This window comes from Heliangelus exortis, chromosome 1, assembly GCF_036169615.1.
Source record: "Heliangelus exortis chromosome 1, bHelExo1.hap1, whole genome shotgun sequence".
NCBI lineage: Eukaryota > Metazoa > Chordata > Aves > Apodiformes > Trochilidae > Heliangelus > Heliangelus exortis.
The window spans coordinates 132,896,334-132,914,792 of record NC_092422.1 but is presented as its reverse complement, the minus strand read 5'-3'; the positions used below and the strand labels follow the sequence as shown (position 1 = coordinate 132,914,792).

The following is an 18,459-nucleotide window of genomic DNA, read 5'->3' as shown; positions in this document are numbered from 1 at the left end:
TGTTGACTTCAAAGCCAGTTAGGGTCACCACAACCCAGCCTGAACTTTCATCACTAAATCAATAACCTCTTTCTAAGTACCTTTCATGGACAGACACTCAGCTTAAAAAAGAAAAGGCTTATACATATCAGCAACAAACACACCCCAGAAAGTATTAAAATAGGAGCCAAAGATCTATACATGCCTTGCTTATCTGTTCTAAGGATGGAACAAGCAGAAAAATAATCCACTTTTCATCCTGGGTATCCATATCTAAGTCTTAAGTACCTTGTAAAGAGCCTGAAGACATGTTCTCATACACTGTAATTCTCCAGGGCAGGAATATTAGCCACCCCTCAGGCTTTACATTGAATAGAAAAGAACCAAAGCAAATAGAATAGATGTGCAAGCCACAGAAAAGAAAAGGAGGATGACACTTAAAACACAGTTGCCTGAATCTAAGCTTCACTCACATGATCAGCTCAAGTCTACCACCTACCAAAGCTGTTCCATCAGCTAGTGTATGCTGGAGCATGAAGATATGCCTCAACCACCTTCCTAACTTTCAGCTATAACCCTGCAGTACATGTCAGGAGAAAAAAAGACATTAAAACCTCTAGAGCAACCCAGGATACAAGAACATTCTTCTACAAATTCCCCTTTCATTTTAAATCTCACTCTAATGCCACCTCTAAGCTTTTTCTTTATTATGGGGAAATTAGAATGAGAGTTCAACATGAAAACTAATCTAACACACTCAAAAATGACAATTGGGTTTTACTTTTTCATCAAGCATCCTCTTGAAATACTCTTCTTAACATCTTGTCATTAAAACAGAAAGCCACTCTGCCAAAAAGAATAACGGAATATGATACCTTCACCACTATCAATAATAAAAGTAATAACCAAACGGTGTCGTTTTCTGACATGTTTCAGTAATTTTTAACATCAAGTAAAATTTTTTAAATCCTGGCTCTTTCACACCATTAAAACAAAATCCAATTACTGCACAAGGAAAACCTAAGATTATGCAACAAATTTAGAGTATAATGACTTGTCATACAGTAATATTAATCCCAAACAAAAAATTAAAAGATTCTATGCTTTTGAAATTATTATTTTAGTACATAGTAGTACACGAAGTACATGAAGTACATGGTAGTAGAAACAAGAGTACAGTGAAAAGCACTAAAAGATTTTGAAAGATGCTTTTAGTAATGCTGTATTGATTAAGCTTGCAGACTCTTTTATGGTCTTAGGCTTTTTTAAAAAAAACAGAGATTAAGTAGAGGGAAAGAGTATTTCACCCTTTTGCAATCTTGGTTCTCTCAGTACTGATAGGCATTGAACCTGTTGGTTTAAAAAAAAATAACTATTTTCTTATTAATTATTGTTAAATTAACAACAGCCAAACATGATAACACGCACAACTAATAAAACAGTGACTGATAAATGCAGAGGTTAAAAACGTGTAAAGGGAGAATAAGTCTCCAAACATGTATCTTACTTCCAGCAGAGATTTTAGATCTATAACTAGGAACTAAAAAATCAATTCTAGGACATAACTCCTTTCTTAGTTTATCTGCATGAAGTTGACTGGATGGCTGAAGGAACAGCTCCAGACTTATATGAGTGGTGTTGGGAACTGAAAAAGATTACCATTGAATAACCTACTTTTTCTCCTAAAGATAACTGGTAAAATCCACTACATAAGATGAGTGAGAAAAAAGTAGCAAAATATTTTGGCATCAAATTGGTGTGGCTACAGTCCTCTGAATGCTCTCATTTCTCAGGGCTCAGGAAGCAGCAGTTACACCTTTACCTGCCTCTTTTGTATTTCATTCCTACTCATGGGTGTACATCCTCCAACAATTTGTTCATGTTGAAAAGTTTTATATATGACTGCTTTATCTCACCAAAGATTTAGAGTTACTAATAAAAACATCTAGCTCATGTGGAAATCAGGCTTTAAGGTTCCAACTATCAAATCCAGCAGGTTTGTTTTCCTAGAAATTTGTATACTTAGCCTTAAACCACCAGACACCATTTGTCAAATGCTGACTCACTGACTATATAATATGCCACCTTTTTCCCCCTTTTCTTCACACTGCTAACATCAAATCTGCTGTCATGTATTATTTTGACATTACCTAACATTCAAATAAAAAGGCTTGAGCAAGGGTCAGAGGGAGGAACATACTGCCTACATTTGCAATGGCGAGTGACAAACAAGGAGTAAGAACCAGTGGTAAAGCACTATTGGCAAGCTACAAAGAAGTGACAATTTCCATAGGAAAAGACTTTCCAGAGGAAGACTTTTGAATAGAACAGCTAGGTGTACAGCATTTTTCATCTGTAAAACAGACCAGCCCTTGCAAAAGACCCTTAAGGAAGAGAAGCCATCACCCTTCTGACTGGGCAGTTGGACAAGCAGTAAAGAAAAAAAATAAGGAGTAGGTAAATTCACCTTACTGGTCATGTCAAACTTTGTATAAGGCAAATTAGATGGAGATTAAGTCTATTTGTGTCAGAAATGATCTGTACCTGTGAGTCAAGCTGTAGAGCTACCTCCAAATTGAAAGAACAGCTGTGATCAGACCACTTATCAAAGCAATACTGCCAAGACAGCTGAGAAAAACCTTGGATATAGATTTTTTCCAGGTCAGGTAAACCAAGCAATTTCTTCACCTTCTACATCAGTTTCACTAAGAGTGCCCAAAACTGCTTCCAGGCAGTCTTGTCAGAAACTGCCAACATACAGAGTAGATTAGCATCATGGAATGGATTTTAACTTTCGTGACTGAGTCACATCTATATCTATCAAAAATGTTGATATCCTTCCTGTACTTTAATCTACTGTTACATTGAGAAGTGTTCCTACAACAAAAAATTAAGTTACTCACTGGCCACGAAGTCAAGAATTAAAGTAATTATAAAAACATTTCAACCTAGGATGACAAAAACCAGCATCAAAATGTCATGGAAATTTATTTACATTAAATTATATCGAATACACCGCAAGCACAAAAGGAGTGTAAGGCCATTCTTGCAGTGTGGACAAGCCCCCATCTAATACTAAAATTGTCACATCCATTGTCACATTCCTTAAATCAAATGCATTCCTGTACATCCCTTGCACTACAGATTGATGACTCTTTGGTGGTACACTCAGACTTAAGTACTTTCCACAGCCTCTGCTCCTCCTTGTCCCCATCTCTTTGTGAGGTTACTTTAAAACTAGACACCTCAAATGGCCTGCACTGGAAGTAAATCTATCATTCTGTACCAAGGACACTCTTCCTTCCTCAATCAACTACACAAAAAGGATTCTAAATTCTTCCATTGGTGCAAATGGAATAGCATTGGGTGGCCACACATGCTGGGTGGACAAGCAGCAGGAAGAAGCACTAAGGAAAACAGAAGCCTGGCATCCTAAGTCAGTGCCTCTCCAACCATGTGACAAATATTATGATAGAGACCACACAAAGAACTAAAAAAAGTGGCGATTTCGGATGACAGATTATCAATGTATCACATTTGAAGGAAACAAAAAGTTTATTTTGAATTTAATTCCTTAAAAGGAGATGCTCTAATGTTCGACTAACAGTTGACTGAACTAACAGTTCACTTACAATGGGCAGTTCTACCTTCCAACCCTTGCCATTGCCATCTGTGACTCCAGGAGTGTGGCTGGAGCCCTTACCAGTGAAGACTGAAGTAAAGAAGTCATTGAGAACCTCAGCCTTCTCCATGTCACTTTATGCAATTTATGCAATGTCACTTTCTCCATGTCATTTTAGGCAATGCATAAAATTCCAGGGAAGGAAAACAGTGGAATTCCATCAATGTACACCAGCTGAAAGTTAAGCCCTTTATTTTCAAAAGGTATACTTAGATTTTTTTCTTTTTCTACAAATAACAGTGATGCAATGCTTGCAATCATCAGCAATAGGAAAATATACACTGTCAACATATCATATCTGCAATTAAATCATTATATCCAAACAGCAAGCAATAACTGCTAATCAGGAAAAGTAATACTGGAATCATATACAGAAATAAATCTTAATTTTCTTCAGAGAAAATTACTCTGAATAGGCTACATAATTATAGTATTTTACTTTGTCTTTCTTAGTTTGTAATTCATAATACCCCCATACATTCTAACCATAATCAGATCAGCAGAACTGACATTTTGGGCACTATATGGGTCAATGGAATTTTGAGCATTGATTTCAGTGGAAGAAGAATTAGGGCAATATCCAGAGTATCTTATCACTGTTGAAAGTATAACATTCCTTTTGAGGATGTAGACAGGACCTGTGTCCTATCCCAAACAATATGAGAAAGGAAGAGACGAGAGCCATCGTTCAGTCACAGGGACTGCTTTCTTTGCTCTACCTGTTTCATGTTCATAATAAATATGTATTGCAATATATGGTCCTGTCATTTTCATTCCAACACAAGAAAAAAATCAAACCTCGAACCCCTGCAAGAAATGCAATTTTGAAATTAATACAGGTTCTACATTGCAACTCAATGAATCCACCATGAATGGGTCGCCTGAAACAGATTAAAAATTTGCACTCAGGAAATCTCTAGATACTTTAAAATATATCCTGCTTGGCTGGGATTCTTTTTTAAAAGTTTAGAATTACTAAATGGAAAGGTTTATTTCCCCTCTAAAAATCATGTTCACCTATTAGCACGTAATATGAACAGGAAGGAGGTTATGTTTTCAAACATAGCAACAGTAATTGCAGTGTGGTGGCAAAACAGTTTGAGAGCAAATTCTAAAGGAAACAGTTGGGAGGACTGCAAAGTTGTTTTCTAGTAGAGCCTGATGGTATCTGTTGTGCAGTAAGATAACTGCAAGTATATTAAGCCTTGCATTAAAGAAAAATGTATTTGATGTATTATTTGGAAGGAGGAGGAGAAGGAAGAGAAGAAGGAGGAGGAGAAGAAGAAGGAGGAGGAAGAGAAATAGTTTTGGTGATGACCTGTTTTATGCAGTAGGGATTCAGCTTTTTTCTACATGTCCTCAACTGGACTGAATAGAAGTAGATTTATTTCCATTCCAATGTGTACTCAGTGGTAACTAGGTGTTCATTCCTTCAGTCTTTGTACTGGAAATATCCCCACTGACTTCTAAAGGGCTAGTGGAAATTTTGATTGCATTAGGACAGCAGAATCATGCACAAAACATGCACTTCCAGTGTCCTGTACTGGACAGGAATTGTGCTGCCTCATGGAAACAGACAGGAGGTTGTCACTGAGCTCCTATCAGGAAAACAATGTAACTTTATTCCAAAAGAAAACACTCGGGCTGCTGAGATCACCAAGTCCAACCCTTAATCCACTCCCAAGGTAGTTCCCAGACCATGGCACTGAGTGCCACATCAGTCTCTTCTTAAAAACCTCCAGGGATAGAGAATCCACCACCTCCCAGGGCAGCCCATTGCAATGCCTGATCACCCTCTCTGTAAAGAATTTCTTCCTAATATCCAACCTAAACTTCCCCTGGCAGAGTTTAAGTCCATGCCCTCTTGCCCTACTGACAGCTGCCTGGGAGAAGAGACCGACCCCCCCCCCCGGCTATCCCCTCCTTTCAGGGAGTTGTGGAGTAGAGTGTAGAGTGATAAGGTCTCCCCTGAGCCTCCTCTCCCCCAGGCTGAACACCCGCAGCTCCCTCATCCCTTCCTCACAGGACTTGTGCTGGATCCCTTTACAGCCTCCTTGCTCTTCTCTGGACCTGCTCCAGCACCTCAATCTCCTTCCTGAGCTGAGGGGCCCAGAACTGGACACAGGACTCAAGCTGTGGCCTCACTAGCTCTGAGTGCAGAGGCAGAATCCCTTCCCTGGATCTGTTGGCCACACTGTTCCTGACACAGGCCAGGATGCCATTGGCCTTCTTGGCCACCTGGGCCAATTTTGTTTCAATATAGTGGCCGCGAAACAGCACCAACAAAGACAGCATATATCCAGAGCATGGTATGGAAATTCTTCTTCCAAATGTACAGTGTGAAGCCTGAAGTACAAAAGCAGTTAATTCATCACAGAAACAGAGATTCCTACTGTAACTAATTCAAGCTGCTGATGGTGCACTAAATCAGAGTGATGAACACATACATAGCTGCAAGTGAAGTTCAAAAGGATCTATGTGATCAATGAGCTGCCACAGGGCAAATGTTGAGAAACATATAGTAATAGAGATGAGGCTTCAAAATAATCAAACAAAATAGAAGAAAAATTTAAATAAATCACTGCAGAAATGTGTCATTACAGAGTTGGAGGTGCCTCTTTACACACATCTAGGCATTGGATCTTCAGATTACTGGGATTTCTTCCTATATTTAATTTGGAAAAAAAAGTCCCACTGATAACTTAAGGAGGTGCCTTGCTGTAAAGCAGTAAAACCTCCAAGGAAATGTAATACAGTGACACCAGTCATGTAAGAAACCACCTACTTCAAGCAGATGGATTAGGAATAACAGCCGACAGATGAAAATCTCACACAAATCAAATATTACACTGTTCATTACTGTCCAAGTGATGACTGAATGATGAGGCCAACTTACAGCTTCTTTCTCTACCAGCCTACGCAGTTCAGAAATGTAATCAGAGCAAGTGGTGCTGACCAAGCCTCTTCATACTCTAATCGATGTTCTAGATGATAAATGGCTTTTTGAATGAAAAGCCACTCAACTTAGTAAGAACAGTACTGGCATGAAGTGACATGCACCTCTTGAATTTCTGTGGAGCGTAAGAAACCTTGCACACCATGAAAGAGGTCAGGTCTTTTAAAAAGAAAGAAATCAACTACTGTGAGAAGGAAGGGCTTATTAGGCATTTTCTACAAAAATAATAGGTGTGACTTTGTCATATACTAATGTTACCTGCTGAGGTTATTAACGTCATTATTCAATTATTCATAAAAATCAATATAAATGTTTTCTTTTGGTTTTGTTTATGAAGTACTATGTGAAAACAGTGAGAAAGTTCTACCTTTGTTAACTTTGTTACTAAATTTTTTGCTTGAAAATGTCATATGATTCAAGACATCATGTCTTTGAAAGGTTTCCAGAAAATCATACCTTCCCTAGGTAGTCTCTTGGCTGCAGTTTTATTGTGGAACTTCCACACTATAATCCAATGGTTGTTCACAGTATATTTACATTGACAGGAATAGGCCAGTAATCCTTGACAGATATATATCTCTCCAAAGCCATCTACACTGTGTAACTGGCCTCTCTACATCATCTCTACAACAATTTTACCTCCTTGCAGACTCCTCAACAGAATAGTTTGTTGAACTATTAGGGATCACACACACCTTTGTATATTTGCTTCATTGTTAAAAGCCAATTAACGTCCAGTCTCCTGTATTAACTTTTTTTTTTTACTACAACAGATTGTTTTCTTTGACATATAAGGTATTTTGCTCCCCCAAGCTATTTTGATCTGGTCTTCAAAAGGTCCATCTGCCAGGTAATAAAATTACCTCTTATTAGATTAAGAAAAAAGTGGTAACAAACCAAAAAGGTAGCTATCCCATTTGTGTCTTGCTCCAAACCTGATCTTGTCCTCTTCTTAACTCAAAGAATAGCATATTATTTGTAGATTCTCTCACATAAAAGCTCTAATTCTGTAGCTTTTAACTGATAATAAATCATACCTTGAAAAACAAACACACAATGCAAACACAAATAAAGAGCTACTCATTTTGGTTTGTGCTAGTGTAGTAAGACTACAGAAATATTTTTTTTTTTTCATTGGTGAAAAACCTAATACCTAAAAATAACTGAAATAATATACAGAATATTGACACTGCTGTGCTTCACCTACTGGAGGCTAATGAAAAACAAAGCAAACAAGTTAAAGTAGAAGTCCTTCAAACTCAATTACTCAGCAAGCAACTAGAATAACTCCAGAGGAATGAACCGTTGAGTGCACTTTCAGAGTATCTGCTATTTTAAGAGATTTACAAATAGCCATAATACTTGATTTTGCAGCTGTCCTTGAGAATGGCCATTTAGTTGAACATTCGAATTCCATGAAAAATTGGACTCAAGGCAACGTAATTCTAAATCCCAAGTAAGGGTACCAGGACTAAAGAGCTAAAAAGCTTAAATCAATTCATTATAGAAAGGGTGAATAGTCCTCCAGTTCCTCTTATCATCAGCAAAGCTAACCTCCCAGCCCTACCACCCAGAAACAGTATTTTCTTAGACCCATGAAACACAAAGAACTAAATGATTGACATTTCCAATATGTAGCTTATGAACAAGCTTATGAGCTTAATGCTTTATTTTGTTCAGCTTGGCGACATCCATATGGAAAACTCTATCTGGATTTTAAACAGTTTTTACGAAAGAAGTTAGAATATCATCTTCCTCCTGAATTAATTCCAAGACTTGCACTAGTCAGATTTTCACAGATCTTCCATAGAAAACAGAAAAACAGGGTTTCAGATGTACATATTAAAACTTTCCCCTTCTACAAACCTGAGTGAAATGCTTTTTGGGGGGAAAACATGCTATTGAACTTCCATATGGAGATGGAGTTTGTTGGACTAAGGACATAAATCTTACTGGCTTAAGAGATGAGGGTTTTACTCTTGATATACACAAGATTTTACAAAGAAAACTTCTGATTTCAAGATTTCTTGTCTGCATAAGAAGATTATCTAACTGATCTGATGTTACAACTAAGAAAATGATCCTGCTGGGTCCTGTGAATAAATTATTCTGTAAATCCTGAATGTCATGAAAATCTCCAGAAAGCTGTATTTCCCCAGCAGGTTTCCTTTTATTGCCTATTGCATGGAACACACCTCTCTGACATAAACAATGCATTTATTTAATTTTTGTTTTATATTTTATTTCCCATTTTATTTTGGTTATAGGTAGAATTATTCTGTTAAAAAATTACCTGATCCCATATGTTGTTTCTTTAAATTTGAAAATGCAAAGCTTACTAAGAACAGATAAGACTGATTGCTCTTTCCATCTTAGCATAATTGTATTTCAGGTGAACATCAATTTACTTTAAAGGACACTTCGAAGTAGCAGGCTGCGTCATACATAATTCATCGATCACAGCTGCCTCTAACATTATTTACTCAAGCAGATTTCAATGGAATGGAGGAACTTGCATTGTTTTTTATGTTTCGGATTGTTTGGTTTTAAATAGTTTAAGTAACAGTCATTTGCAATGAATTATTGCTGAAAAGAGCTCATCCTTGGTAATCAGCACATTGAATTTCTTTATCCTAGTACAGAAATGTTCTCTCTTTAAAATTCTTTTAAAAGGCAGAATGAGTTTTCAAAACATTGTTAAGGCAGGGAGCATTCTATGGTTATAAATGGTAAAAATAAAAATCAAGGATTTTGCTATGGGGGAAGGGAAGGAAAAAATACTTATAGGAAAAACATTTCTAGTTTTAGGGCCATGTACTTCATTGCTGGCTTAACATCATTTGTTACTATTTGTTATTCCTGCACACAAATGTAATTGAAAAGAAGTAGTTCTTTCCTCAGCTAGCCCTTCACACAATTGTCCCATGGATTAAAAGATTTTCTTGTGACAATCTACACAAGATTCATACAAAACCATGTGCAAGTTGAAGTGTGATCACTTGATACACAAAAAACCACAGGTGAAATCGGAGGCACTGCAATGTGTGGTACACTACTCAGCATCTTCCATCAACTTCAGCTCCAGGGACCTTTTCACAGCTCAGATGGTCCTGAAGTAAAGAAGCATTTCTGCAAATAGATGCAAATATAGTCTAAAAAGAAAAAAGAGAGAGATGCTTCTAGAAATGCACACATACACAAACACAAAAATGTCTTTACTTACTTGTAAGCCCATTTGAAACACAGAGTGACCCATAAAATTGGCCAGCATTCGAATTAGAGCTGCGCCCTATGGGAAATAATAGAGAAAAAAAGAAGTTACCATTTTTGCACATCAATATCACACAATAAAAACAAACTGAAGTACCTATTTACATCCAACATTACCATCTTGGAAACTTATGAGTAACATAATCTTTATGCTGAAATGAAAGAGAGAGGCAGAAGATACTGCAAATGCTTAGAAGACAAAGTGAAGAAGTAGACTGATCTTGTTAGTATCCTGCCCCTCATAGGGCATAGGCCATAAAACACCTTCTCTCCACTGCTGGAGCATGGATGTGTCAGCTTCACAGCTGGTTGCCCCCAGCCCTTCTGTGCACTCAGAAGTACTGCACAGTTTTAAACAAGGGGAAAAAAATTACCACAGTGATTATGCATGGTATGTAATTGCTATACATTTATTGAAGTAACTGAAATTAGGAAAAACAATTCAGGAGATGTTTTTAATTGTTTATAAGAGCAGAACACTGGATAAACCAAAAGATGATGTTTCCATTAGTAACTATATGCTATGTTTCTATAGTGGTATCTAATCTTACTGAGAGACCAGTCATGTCTGGAACACACAGTAGCATAGAAAATAATAATTAGAAAATAAACCAAAGCTCAAGGCATGGCCTACACAGAGCAAGCCAAATAAACCCCAGAACAGAGGCCTCACAGCACTCGTTTGAAGCCTGCTTTCTTTTTGCTATTACCAAAGAAGAGGAGGCTGAGAGGAAACCTTATTGTCCTCTACAACTACCTCAAAGGAGATTGTAGAGAGGTGGTGACTGGTCTCTCCTCCCAAGTATCTGGTGATAGGACGAGAGCAAATAGCTTCACGTTACACCAGAGGAGGTTTAGATTGGATATTAAGGAAAAAAAAACACTGAAAGAGTGATGAGACAGTGGAACAGTGTGCCCAGCAAAGTGGTGGAGTCACCATCCCTGAAGATGCTCAAAAACCATGTAGATGTGGTCCTTCAGGACATGGTTTAGTGGGCACAGCAGTGTTTGGTTAACAGGTGGACTTGATGATCATAGAAGTAATTTCCAATCTTAATGATTCTATAATCTTATTGAAACAGATACTGCCTGAACAGACAAGACCATAGGTCAAGAAGCATCGCTACCCTTTTTTACCTGAGGAACAGAATGAGTAAAGTTCTCAGAGATGTTTAAGCAGATAAATAGCAGATAAATATTTCTAAGAAGATGAACAGAATCCTTCTCACAGTTTAAATTTCACATGGTAGCAATGGGCATATATTTACAAAGGCATCTTAACTCTGATTATTTCTATGAGAATTAATTAAGCAAACACCTTCATATGATCTTGCTCACAGTCTTTTTCTATTCAGTGACCAAAAATTGTCAGACACACATTAAAAAAAATTATAACATTCCTCTCACAGATAACATTTAGCCACACTGGATGGAACTATAGATGGCTTTTATAAAACAAAGAAAATACAAAAGAAATTCAAGACTACATACGAGATGCAAACACAAAAGCAGGACTATTTTCTAAGGATCCATCCATCTTCAGAGATACTTCAGAAGTACTTCTACTAATTATTTACTTTCAGGAAACCCAGTAGCTGTACTTGCAGCTTCCTGAACAACAATATACTTGTCCCAGCTCTGCCATCTTACAGACACAGGGAAGGCAAACACCTTCTATGACTGATTTGCTGAAGGATAGTACAGAAAAGGAGAAAAGAGGAAAAAAAAGGATTCCAAAGAAAAAGTAGAAAACAGAAAAACAGAACCACAAAGGGGAAAAAATGCCCTGGGGAGAAGGAAAACCAAATGGAAGCAAACGCAGCACTTGATGTGGCAGGAACAGAAATGGAAGAAAAGGGAGGAAACCACTTATTTCAACCTTTCTTGCACACTAAAAGCAGACAGAACAGAGAACAGCAATACATTCCTAAGAACAACAGAAGTAATCAATACATTCCCAGCTCTGGGGAGGAAAGGAAAAGCAGCTAACACTGACACAACAAAATTGTCCTGTGCAGAGGATGCTCTTTGGAACTGTCAGCATCATTCCTTGAACTACTTCACACGCAACCCATCTGCTACCCACTTCACTCTCAGGACCACTTCTGCTCTATCAATGTTTGTTCAACCTAGGAATGATGTACAGAGCCTCAAGAAGTGAACCTGGCCCTCCAACAGGGTAGAATTGCCACTTATTGGTGATTTAAGGGCTTTTCCTCCCGGTACTGATGACTCGGTACCTTGCCAAGAGCTAAAACACATTGGCTTCACAGGTTTAGTGAAAAGCAACCCTTTCCCTTTAAAAAAACACACCTACAATCCTGCCAGTGTAAAATCTGATGCACCTTAAGCCATTGTACCCCATCTTGATAAAAGTCTACTCAGAGAAATACACTGGATATTCAGGTAATGGTTAATGACACTACCTGGCTCTGCTGAAGCACTGCTCATTAGCACTCATGAGTGCTTCATAAGATATTGATAGTAACATCCTGAAAATTAAAGGGAAAATGAGGTATGACATAGTAAAATCATTTGGAAAGATGGTCAGCATGATCCTCACATGGCCTGTGACACAGTTAAAGTTTCCTCAACCTATGACAGTGAAAGCTTGCTCAGCCTCAGTACTGCTATAGGAAAGGAAGGTAGGACATGTCAGCTACTCCACAGAAATTAAATGCACACAGTCCTTTTCTGCAAAGTGTTATTGGGAAAAAGCATGCTCATGGGCAATTACCTAACACTGGTTGAAGTGCTGTAAGTTTTTATTTCCCTGAAGAAACTGATATGCACACTCATACCATGATAAAGACCATCTACAGTTAGAATTAAGAGCAAAATTCTTTACTTGTAAGCTGAACTTTTCTTAGAAATCTAGCTGCCTGAGTCCCTTTAAAGGCAACGGAGAGAGAAGCAGCTACTTCAGCTCATCCTTATTCATCTCACCCAAAGACATGCATCTAAAACAGGACAGACTAATTTTAATCTAAAAATGCTTGTTTATCTTCACTGATGATACCAGGAGGTCAGAGGACTAGAAAATTTCAGGATACTACACAGTGAACAACTCAAGTCAGATAACAAAAACTCCTCTGAAGATATTTTACCTTGCAACTTACAGAGCACCCTTAGAAAATACGAAAGCATTAACAGTGCCAAAACACCTCCCTGAGTTTGCAAAGTCCTAGACAGCATCTTGCAGGCTGAACTATCCATTTATCTCACATAACACCAAAAATCAGTAATAATAATCACAGATGTCAATATATCTCCAGTGAATGTCCATCTTTCTATCTTTGCTTAGGAAAGCTGTTTTGCTGTTTTTGTTTTTCTTTTTTAGTTCAGAACATTCCCTTTTGAGACATAAAATCTAAAATGAGGAAGCATTCTGATATGCAAGTCACCAGCATGGTAAGTGAGGAATGAGCATTTGGCTCAAAAAAAAAAGGAGTAATATGTCAAACTCCACCCATCCATTTTACTTTTTCTTCTCTCATAAAAATTAATAAATAAATAAATAAATAAAGCAAAGAGACCTTTGAATGCAGGAGCTGATTTATTAACATTTGCTTATTGAGCAGTACGCAGTTCAGAATCAGTCTTGATTAATATGTAATTGTACCACTTATTTTTCAAATGCAATGGGATACAGATAGGAGGCCTACAGTTATTTTTCTTTATGCTGGAATCCCTGCAATCCAAGATTAGGGTTACTTTCCCTATAGCTAAGGGAAATGTGTGCTACTCTATTCTCTACCCCAATTACACTAGATTTTATTCATATTATTGTTGTGTTTCAGCTATTATTAATAATAATTCTTAGAATCAACTTCATCAACTAAACCAAGGCTCAGACCACATACAGGCACTCACAGAGGTACCATTCTTTCACAAAGAACTTCAATCTTATGAAGGTCAAAAAGGCCAAGTGAAATGTCCTCCACCTGGGTTAGGGCAATTTCTACCACAATTACAGGTGGGGCAGAGAATCCAAAGGCAAATTAAGTAAAATAAAACTTGAAATTTGTGATTCTCTATTGATGATTGCCTTAGGGATGGGTATGATAAATTATCCAGTACTTAAACATATCTTTTATCTTTAAAAAACAACAAAAGACTGTAACAGAGGTTGTTCCAGAAAGTTCCCTCTTGCAGGTCTGCAGGATCATTTTCTGATCAAAATATTTATCACATTTTTATGTCAAGTTTTTTTTTTCCTTTTACTCTGTTTCATTACCTACAGTTTATTCTCTTTTTTCAGTTCTTACAATTTTTTCCAGGTTACTTTACCCTTGTAACTGTTGCTCTTATTTTACCAATCTGAAGTAGGATGTGTCATCAAAAGTAAAGTGAAATACAATCCTTTTTGAATATATTTTTTTAAAATCCTTTTTGTAATAAAAACATTTGTGCTCTGTTTTTATTATTTGCAAGCAAACCCATATACAGTTCTACTAGCATGAGGAACATACTTCTGAAGCACTGCAGCTGTTTATCTACCACACACAGTGATTCATATGTTTCTCTTTCAGAAAATAGTTAGGATATGATAAACAGCTTGACAGGCTATCAACAGTTTGTTTTGAGTCAGGAAGGTGGCTCAGAAGTTTTATTTTAAATAGGTATTTTAACTATCGTTAAGCACCTGCCCAATTTTTTTGCACTAGCACCCACTGGCTGCGTACTTCAAGTCAGGCACTCTTGGGGTGGCTCTGAACTTGAACCTAAAGGCTCCACTGACTCTTCAGTTTTGATGGCTTTCATATTGGAAGCAGTAATGACCTACCACCTTTTTTATTGAAACGGAAAGAAAGTATTTTCATTACAAGATACTTCCTCTGTTACAAGGCATTACAGACAAATGGCTTCTGAAACAACCTCCTGTAATCTGGGCACTGACCTGTTGCACTAACAAGTCATGGAACAGAAAACATCATCGTGAAAATGTTTACTCAGGACTTAATGACATTCAAAGACAACTTCTCAGATAATTTAATCAAGCTGAACAAAAAGCTCTCTCTTTACACTGCTATAAGGGAATGGGTTGCAAAGCCACGTGGATTGTACTGTAAGTACTGATTTTAACTAGCTGGATGCCATGTTATGTTACTGATTTGGTTTTGTGAATAATTAAAAATAGAACCTGTTTTACCACATTTTACCATCGCTAAATATTTATATAGAATTTCTTTCACTGATAATAATTGGCTCTTACTTTTCTGTGGTCATTTCACAGATGCACATTGTCCGCAATTTCACCGCACTCATGAACTGAGTGAATTTCACTCTGATAGTCCTGGTTTAACTGGGCAGAATAGATGTTTTGAGTGTTTTTTATTTTATTTTGTGTTACAGTGCCAATATCTTCCCCAGTACCTGAGGAACAGAAGTAAAAAGCACCAAGTTTCAAGAGAGCCTCTGCGGTGACTGCAGTTAGCCCTCCTGTTCTTCCACATTTTTGCAGAACATGTTATGCAGCAAAGTTTCAAAGAGAATTCCCCTCAAAAGGCTGAGCAAGCCACTGATTTCAATTTTTTAAATTCTCCTTTACCAGAACTTTCATACCAACATACAGGGAAGCTGAGCATTGGTGGGGTTTTTTTGTGCAAATTTTTAATTGAACAGATTTCCTAATGCAAAATATTGTCTTTGAGGAGAGGCACAGGGCATGGTCCCCCTTTATTTCTATGAGAAATATACCTTCCTTCCATCACTCAGACACAGAAAGCAGCAAAAAAGATTTTTAAAGAGGCAGCACAGAGTTAAGAAGGAAAGGAAAATTATACATAGAAAAGTTTAGGAAATAATTAATTGTTTGCATTATAAAACCAGGGCCAGTAAGTTATCTCACTGCTGAGGTTAATTTGGCTTCTAGGAAGGAAAAAAAAAAAAAAAAAGGAATATTCTTCCCTGTTCTAGTCTTCCTCTCCTTGTTTTGATTACAGTTTGTCACTTGCCGAGACATATTATACTTCATACTTTCATAGTTACACTCCATCAGACTTACCTTGCCCACCATGATTGCAGTCAAAGTCTTCAACCAGAACACTTTAAAGCATGCAGCAGGCTGACTGCAATGACTTCAGATACTATCTGGCTCTCTACTATCCTTGGTGCCCTTTCATCCCTTCTTTTATCTGGCTGTGACTGCTTATCTATGGCTACAAAACTATCGGTTCTGTTTGGGATCTCTCCCTCATGCTGTTCTGGGTCTGGCTGCTCCCTCTGAGATGAAGCTGCCCTGTTTCTCCATTTCATTACAGCTGGTTGTTTCTTCTTCACGTTATTCTTGCTGCAGCTTCTCCTCCTCTGTTGATGCAGCTCTCCAGGGCTATGATTCCTGCTGCCATGACTTCACTTTTCTCTAAGTATTCATATCCCTAATGGAGGATGACCTGCTCCTATCTGAAGAATGACCAGTATGATGCTTCTGAAAGAGGCAAACATTACCTTCAACAGCTTAAGTGGAAAAACACTGTGTACTGCAAGGCTGAAGTGCCTGCTTCATTCTGCTTCTGGGATTACCTGATTATGATTCTTCAGGGGGTTGTGACATGAGATTTCTTAATATGTGCAATCACTGAGGACAAGAAAGTGGAAACGGAAAATACAGTCAGCTCTGAGGCATTTAAATAACAGTTTCAGCGGTCATCTCTGAAGTGTAAGAAAGAGGCATATTTTTAAAATGACAGCTGAGTGTCTAGAAAAGATGGGCACTTAAAAAGGTGTCTAACTGACTTATGTCATATTTGTGACAGCAAAGACAATGAAATGACAATGGCATTCCATGACTCTGATTACACAGAAGAAAAAAAAATTAGAGGGAGAAAGTTACATCATATTAAAATCATGCAGAAAATCATCAAGGGGAAAAAGAGATCTCATGGACAATCCAAGGTCCCAGGGAGCACAAGGTAGATATTTTTTAAAAAAACTAAACAGAATTTAAAAAAATATTATATATAGTGCTAGACTGTTTGAAAAGGGACATAATATCTCAGACAACAGAAAACTCCTCTGATGACCCTGATTGAAACTTTACTAGTCAAGAGAAAAAATTCCCAAGAGTTTAATACATGACAGGTAATCTAAAAATATGAGCCAGCAATAAACAAAAAAAGCCATCTCAGAAATACCAGCAAAAATATCCCTCCACCGGAGTTCAGTGTGTATGGAGGGCTTTGGGGCACCTGAAAATATCTGCTCACATGCCTGATGAGGTAAAAGACTTCAGTATGATTTTACAGTTTGAAATTTATTGACACACCATGCATCACAGTATTTTTATTTGCAGACACTAGAGAGCTAGAAAGATGAGCAAATGTTCTAGCTCTCTAGTACAAGATCTTGTTTCCCTAGTTCATCTTCAGTGCAAGCTATTTATGCATGCATGCATACATACAAGGTTACACAGGAATGAAGCAATCTAGAAGCTTCAAGATGCTAAAGTGGCTTTAATTTATACTCAGGAAGGAAACTGTGTCAGGTGTTTGGAGGAAGATACAGGAACAGTGGGAAGAGAACTATGAAGTCTGTTACAAAAGTTTCTTCCTGCTAGATATTGCTTTTATCTAAAACAAAAGGATGAATGGTTACAGAGAATAGCAGAGAGACAAATTATCAGCAGGTAAACAAAGTTTTCGTGAGTGAAAGAGTGTGTCTTTTAATGTCCTCACCTATGACAGTGTGTAAGTTCTTCCATTGCCATTCCTCAATGTGGTTTGCTAGATCTGGTAAATGGGTTCAAAATTTCAGGATCAGGCACTGATATGAACATAGTCAGTGTCACATAGGGTTCTGGCAATCAAAGTAGCTGAGTAGAGAGGCTGCCATATCCATTGGGAATGGCCACTGTTACAATGAAAAAGGAACCTTTAAATGGACAAGAAAGACAGATATTGCACTATAATCTGCACAGAAAATGGAGTCATCCTACTAGACTTCATTATACAGATGAGTCCTGCTGTCCTACTTGTCATTTCAATGTAAATGAAAATTACTAATGTTTGTAAAGTATTCATAGGATGAAAAGTATCAAGTATTATAGTTTACTGTGTGATATTACTATTATCATATTAATTAGAAAAAATAATTAGCCTGAAATATTAAGATACTGATGTGAGATAAGCCTCTGAACATTCAGCTATCAGCAGCACACATATGACTGAAACACTTAAACAATGAGAATATTTCTGTATGCTAAAAGCTGTTGGCTATTATAGCTTAATTGACCAAGAGAAATGTTTTCAAAGCCAGCTAAAGGATCTTTGAAAACATTACTTGAGCAACTCCAGTTTTTAAAATTATTTTCCTAAATATTTTGCATTTCCATGTTATGCCCTATACCGATTACATGGACTTACACATGCAGACACACTTTCTTTCACTTATCCTTAAAGGCCTAAGATCCTTTCATGGAACTGGATCAACTTGAATTTTTTGCTGACTAGGAATAACAACTGTAAGAGAGGATATACGTCTATTTTAACACAGAAGATGCACTAGATAAACTGAAGGATCAGTAAGCAAGTCAATGCTATGCTGCTGCTGTCTTGTTACAGTCCAGTGTTAA

The 18,459-nt window shown here is 37.4% G+C and overlaps 1 protein-coding gene across 1 annotated transcript in view; it reads right to left on the bottom strand.

Moving 5' to 3' along the window:
* TRHDE (thyrotropin releasing hormone degrading enzyme) overlaps positions 1-18,459 on the bottom strand; it is a 193,308-nt gene that overhangs the window by 78,081 nt on the left and 96,768 nt on the right. Inside the window, exon 7 of the mRNA XM_071767085.1 lies at positions 9,841-9,906. Within this exon, the coding sequence (XP_071623186.1) occupies positions 9,841-9,906 (66 nt within the window). The remainder of the gene's footprint in view (positions 1-9,840; positions 9,907-18,459) is intronic.